Genomic DNA, 6812 nt, shown 5'->3' with positions numbered 1-6812 from the left:
CCGTCCACTAGCTAACTGCTAACCGCAAGTCTGTCCAACCACAGAGTCTCTTAATGAGGGTGCAGAGTGCTGTCAGTGATATTAATACATTCTATAGTGCTACCAACATATAAACAGGCTACTTACAAGGCCAATGACCCTGCTGTTTGGCTTCTTCCACCAAATCAGCCCTACCCAACTCAAGGTCAATACCCCGGTTTTGACCTTAGGATTGAGTGCTAATCTGACAATCACATCCCTAATTTGTGAGTCTGCATACAAGGTAGCACACCGGAGACACTCAAACTGAGACTTGCATGACAAACTTTGCAATGTGACTGTCCAGACCACATATGATTGCCTGGGGTGCTTGTGATGTTGATGTAACTGCAACTGTGCCACCACCACATGGGTTTGATGTTCAAAATACTGCACAAGCAATGGATGGAGCTCCTCAAAGTTAAATGTTGCAGACTTAGTAGAGGGCTTCAAATTTTGCATGGTTTTTTCAACGCCATACTGTTGGACAGTAGCATGGTAGCCTTATCAGCTGGATTGAGGATACCACTTATCTGGCAGTGGAGCAAGAACGAGGGCAGGTAATTCTGCCACCTTTCCACAGGCTTATCGAAACTGGCGAATGATACTGTGGTCAGTTGAGAGAGGGCTTCTCTGCAGGTTCCTGGCCCTATGCCAACGTGGCATGAGGGCTGATTAATTCTGTATTCTGTTTGAGCAGCTCCTGCATCTGCTCCTGCTACAGCTGTTGTTGTTGCTTCCCGAAGTAGAACTTTTCCTCCCAGCATTGTAAAAATTCTAGGTCCGTGGTGGCCACGAAATAGTACAATTAAAAGGGAAGTAAAAGCGTCACATGAATAAGAACATCCTCCATCGCCACTTTTGTATCTGCACAGGTATGAGAATGCCATAAAACTGTTCTGCCACTACAAACGTGCGAAAGCTAGGTACGTGTTAGCTGATTTCAGTTTAGGAACTGACTGGCCCAGCCTATCATAGTCAGCAACTAAAAACCTGGGTCAGTGTGATCTGCCCATGTAATGCTCCATGCACGCCATCTGTTATAGCTTTCTACACAACTCTGCCACAAGATCAATGCCACCTTATCTGCATCCATACATATATCTGCTGATGAGGAGACTAAAAACACCATTGGCAATAAATAATTACATTGTTCCCCTAAAAAAACAATCACCTCAAAAAATATCTGTCTCTCCTGTTATAATAATAAGTACAAAACAAAACGCAAATAGCTTGTCTTTTCAGATGCAGTACAGCACTCCTACCCCTCGCCATATGAGGATACATAGTGCATCTGGGAACATTGTCAAATAGGACCAGTTTGGTGGTCTAGGTGTTATGACATGGCATACTGACCTCCAAGTCTTTGAACACAATATATTCACCATCTTCGAACACAATATATTCACCAGCCAATGTTATTGTGACATTGTACCCCTTTCCCATGGGCTTCTTTTCAGAGGTGCATTCGACCCAGACTTTATTTTTATGGATGACATTGTGCTACAGCATCGAACTGCGCAGTTGGGGAACGTCTTGGAATCAGTGAATATTCGGCAAATGGACTGTCCTGCCTGTTCCCCTAACTTAAAACCCATCAAGGACGTGTGGGACACATTTCAGAAACATATTGCAGCTTGTCAACATGCACAAATGACCATTCAGCAGCTCTCAGTTGCGCTGGTGGGAGATGAAATGCTCTGCTACAAGAACTGCTTACCAGCTTTGTGGCCAGCATGGGAACACATTGCAGATCATACATTGCCATCCCTGGGGATCACACACACTATTAAGAACAATGTCTCACTCTTAGTAACGTCCAGAGGACCATCATGAAGTACAGTGACTTCAGTGTAATTGTTATCTCTGAATAAACGAGTGGTTTCTGTTCGTCCACTGCATATTTATTTCAGTTACTTTATGTAGTATATTGTAGCAGTTTTTTGTATGTATAGTCAAAATCTCATTCGTAGCGCAGTTCACCAATCCTGGCCGCTCAAAGACATTGCATTTGTAAGACTTAAGGTGGATTCACACTTTCCAGAAGGTCACTGTCACGTTTTTTAACGTCGACTGTCAGAGAACTTCCTGAGTATTTACACTACACGACATATCAACGTCGAAAGAACGTCGTGGCGTTACAGCTCAGCAGAGGCGCAATTTCGTAGTTCATGGTAGATCGTCATAAATGCCGAAATCCAGTTTAAAGTACTTTGCAATTACTGCTCTTGCACTTGATGATGAGGAACAGAGAGCAAAAACAGTCTGGGTTACAAAAGTGTTAAAAAATCGAGATTGTGAAGGAGAGTTCCACGCTCCTTACAAGGGATGGAAGAGGAGGAGTCATCGTTCTATAAATATTTCTGAATGTCTAGAAAACAGTTTTTACCTGTTAAGAAAAATACAAATAAAAATTACGAAGATAAATTCAAGATTTAGACGTCCAGTGTTACCTAGACAGAAGCTGATGGTTTGCTTACGGTATGTCTAGATAGGCCGTCTTAGTGCAGTTGAATTATGTTTCCATATATTTCTGCTACCTGCTGTTCCTCATTAATTTATTACGAATCTTTCTTAAACTTCTGCATGCTGCATCAGCTTTAATCCCGGTTTTCTCTTTTCTCCGTTCCACTGGAAAAATCATGAGTCGAGCACATTGAACTTTATTTTGCAATGTATTCCTTCAGTGTCTAAAATAAAATACTTTAACTTAGTATTGTCCCTCAGTACACATTAAGATCTTTCCGTGATAGCAGTCAGTGGGGTATACTGTCGTATTAGTTCACGTTGTGTACTTAATGTAACACTTGGCGCCAAGTAGGCTGCACAATGAACCGTCGAAACATTCTGCCCGAGAAACCTTGACGTGACACGACGATAAAGTTCTGTTGACGGCGTGTGTGAATGCCACCAGACCATTTGAACTGCAGAGGATAATCTTTGGACGTGACGATGGCGTTCCGTCAAATGTGAGTCATGATACATTGCTAGAAGAATTGGATATCAAAATTGTTTCGACTGCTGATGGAAGATACCTGATAATTTTCATATTAACTTTTCCCGTTCCTAATTTTAAAGTAAATTAAAGTTCCTTTTTTTTCCTTTGTTAAAATACCAGTGCCTGTTTTGATATTTGCTCAAAAAATATCGATCACATTAAAGAATAACTTTGACTTTACTCACACCATGTAAACTTTGGAGCACGTGTGTTTACGATTATGTTTTTGTGGGTGGCGTGTTACACTTAAAAGTTTGTGAAAGCGTTTAAGCAGAGGATAACGTGTTTTTGCAGTTACAAGAGCGGACCCTTATTCTGACACGCCATGTCAAAAATCCTTCAAGCATGACACAGTTTAGTAGTGACGGAAAAGCTGCCATAGAGAGGACCATTGAGGTTGACGTCTTACGTGAAAGAACTCCTGCATCTGAAGTGGACACTGTTTACGAAATTGAAAGATGTGCAGAATGGATAAGAGAAATTGGTGCGAAGACAATCTGCCTCCAGTTTCCAGATAAACTGTTGCCAGATTCCGTTGATGTCTCTTTAAAACTTCAAAAGTTGTTGGCTCATAATCAGGTGTTTATATTGGGAGATACATCTTATGGTAGCTGTTGTGTTGATGAAGTTTCTGCACAGCATGTTAATGCAGACGCAATCATTCATTTCGGCCACGCATGTTTAAGTCTCACGGATCGCATACCAGTATTGCATATTTTCGAGAAATATTCATTAGATATTGAACAGTTTGTTTGTGAATTCACAAATAATTTCCAGAAACATGAGAACTTAATACTTTTATATGACGTTGCATATGAACATTGTATTAGTAGAATAAGAGAGAGACTTTGCTCTGACTACAGTAATTTGCTTATTCCTTCACTAAACATCAGTGTGCACGTAGAAGAATCCAGTGTTATATGTGGCAGGTGTTTCAGTGTTTCAAGAGAAACAGTAATTAGTGATTACACTGTTGTATTTGTAGGGAAGAATGAAAGGACGTTTCAAAATATAGTTTTAGAACTATCTGGTGCAAAAGTTTTTATTTTTGATCAATTTGATGCCAAAGTCTTAAGGGCACATAATGTCAGCAACAATAAATTTCTTATGAAACGGATGTTTCTAATCGAGAAAGTGAAAGATGCCAGGATAGTTGGTATTTTAGTAGGCACCTTAGGTATTTCAAAGTACCTTACAGCTATCGACAGAATTAAGAATATTGCAAAGGAAAGAGGAAAGAAATGTTACATAGTAGTAGTAGGAAAACCTAATGTTCCAAAATTAGCAAATTTCCCAGAGATTGATGTCTTTGTGCTTTTGGCTTGCCCAGAGAATTCTTTCACAAATGAAAGATTTTTTAAGCCATTGGTTACAGCGTATGATTTTGAGCTTGCATGTAATCCTAACAGGCCATGGGGTAACATTTATCTCACAAATTTCCAAGATTTCTTGTGTGAAGACAGTGACATGAACACATCAGTTGATGGATTACAGTATGATCTTTCAAATGTGTCTCTTACAGGAGGTCACTTACAAACTATGGAAAAATATGATGAAGCAGTGAACGAAGTTTCTGGTACCAGTACAGTATCACTAAAGAGTAATACTGCACTTTCTTTGCATGGTGCATCGGGAAGCCATTTCTTAGCTAATAGAAGCTGGAGGGGTCTGGAACAGAATTTAGGGCAAACTAAAGTGGAGCATGCCTCAAAAGGAAGAAGTGGTATTCCTATGCGTTATGATAATGAGCCTGACTCTTAAGTGAAGGACTTATTGTATAAATAATGCTCCTATGTGAGCTGGACACATTTTTTTCTGTAAGGCTCATATGACTGTACTGCGATATTATGTCTTGTATTTTCTGTCATTAAAAGAAACTGTTTTGCAGCCTGACATGATTGATGTAATATTACTGCTCTGTAAGAACTGCTTTCATATATGTTCCTGAAACGTATGCCAATAAATTACATTACAGGTACCTGTCAGATATAAGTGTCAGTATAGTTTCTTTTCTGGCCATCAAGTATATCGGTGAATTTGTTTTGCAATCTTCAGAATGATATGAAAAATAAGAGAGTGAACATATGTTTTATTGTGATTGTAGACACATCCATAGTACATCTTTATAACAGAATAACTATACAGAAAGGGAGGAAAGGCAACTAAATATGCGAACAAAACAGTTAAAAAGGTGTGGAAGATTTTTAAGTACCAGTGGTTTCTTTACACACTGTTTTTCATAGTTTGCACCATGAAGCAGAGCTTTTGACTGAACTCTCCCTCCTCACCTTCAGTCTCATCTGGAAGTTCAGAGTCTTTATTCATTACAGAGTTCTAGAAGTGATTTTGTGTTGAATTTCCCGTTTAGCCAGTCGTAGACTTATGTGGTTGATTGCAGTGAGACAAGACTGGCGTCTTGAAATTGACCAATTCATTTATATCAAAAATAAAAATGACAATTTTAAAGTCTTGCACCTTTACCAGTTCACAGCTAATAGGGTCATTATCAAATGGCTATTCCCATTTAAAATTACATCTAGCTTATACTATGGTGAATGTTTTTTGCATGTAACACAAAATTATCTTAAGAAGAAATCTTCTCTTGCGCCACTGTTTTGTCCAGTTACAGTAAATTAGTGCTTTAAAAAAAAAATGTAGCACAGCAATGCCCCAGTTATCTTTCACCACAATGAAAAAGAGTCAGCATCACATATTCAGCATAAGCTAAATGTAATTTCAAACATGAGCAACCAATTATGATGAAACTGTTGGTTCAGAATCGTTAATGGCATTATATGTTCATAATAGATAGTATTTTTTGTTGCTGTTCATGGCAAGCCATACTGGGCATACATTTCAGAAAGAGCCCACCTGTGCACGTTGAGAGATTCTATTACTTATCTTCATGCTTGCCAAACCCTGCCTTGACTAACAAGGTCACCGGATCTCTCCCCAGCTGAGAAATGTGGTGCATTGTGGGCAGGGCTCTCCAACCAGTTCGGGATTTTGATGATCTAAAGCTTCAACTGGACACAGTATGGCATGATAATCCTCAAGAGGACACCCAACAGCTCTGTTAATCAGTACCAAGCCAAATAGCTGTGCGCATAAGGGTGAGAGGTGGACCAGTGTGTTATTGACTTACTCAATTTTCGAAGCTCTTTCACTTAAATAAATCGTCCAATTTTTCTTAATTTGTAATCATTTGCTTGTCTGTACATTTAGGTATCTTCCACTGATATCCATCCCATTCATATAATTCCTTCACAGAGCATCATCTGTTTTTGTTTTAGACTGTATTATTCTTGTCAACAACTTAGATGCATAAGCGGATTTTGTGATATTTTTCGTCTTTGTCTATCCCTGCTGTCTTCGGAACTGTGTGGATTACATTCTTCTGAAAGTCCAAATGTATGATTTCAGATACTGGGAACAAATGTTATGTATCCTTTCTGCCCTGTTTCATTGCAAGCTTTTCGAACCCATGACATACTTTGACTAATACTCAGTTCCATATATCTTACAAATCCAACACCCATTTCTTCTTCTGCCACATCAGCAGACAGTTCCTCCCCTCTTACAGGACCTCATTGCACTCTTTCCACCTAGTTCCTCTTTCCTCTGCATTTGATAGTGGAATTCATTTTAGTCTCTTTATGTTGAAGCCCTTAACTTTGAAGTTCACCAAAAGTTATTATAGTTTTCTATATGCGGAGTATTGTTTTTCGATAGACATTTTGTTTTCGATTTGTTCACATTTTTCCTGCAACCATTCCTCTTTAGTTTCCTAGCACTC

General features: G+C 39.2%; 1 protein-coding gene across 1 annotated transcript; it reads left to right on the top strand.

Moving 5' to 3' along the window:
• The first annotated feature begins 3191 nt into the window (after positions 1-3191).
• Positions 3192-4909, top strand: LOC126146096 (2-(3-amino-3-carboxypropyl)histidine synthase subunit 2). Its single transcript, XM_049915600.1, has one exon. The coding sequence runs from the start codon at positions 3362-3364 to the stop codon at positions 4775-4777; it is 1416 nt and encodes a 471-aa protein (XP_049771557.1). The 5' UTR covers positions 3192-3361; the 3' UTR covers positions 4778-4909.
• Positions 4910-6812: the final 1903 nt, after the last annotated feature.

The sequence above is a fragment of the Schistocerca cancellata genome, chromosome 2, assembly GCF_023864275.1.
Source record: "Schistocerca cancellata isolate TAMUIC-IGC-003103 chromosome 2, iqSchCanc2.1, whole genome shotgun sequence".
Taxonomy (NCBI): Eukaryota; Metazoa; Arthropoda; class Insecta; order Orthoptera; family Acrididae; genus Schistocerca; species Schistocerca cancellata.
The sequence above is the reverse complement of the archived record's forward strand: the minus strand, read 5'-3'. Positions and strand labels throughout refer to the sequence as shown.

Excerpts from the sequence above, each read along its gene's own strand:
- LOC126146096 (XM_049915600.1), top strand. The coding sequence starts at position 3,362 with ATGACACAGTTTAGTAGTGACGGAAAAGCTGCCATAGAGAGGACCATT.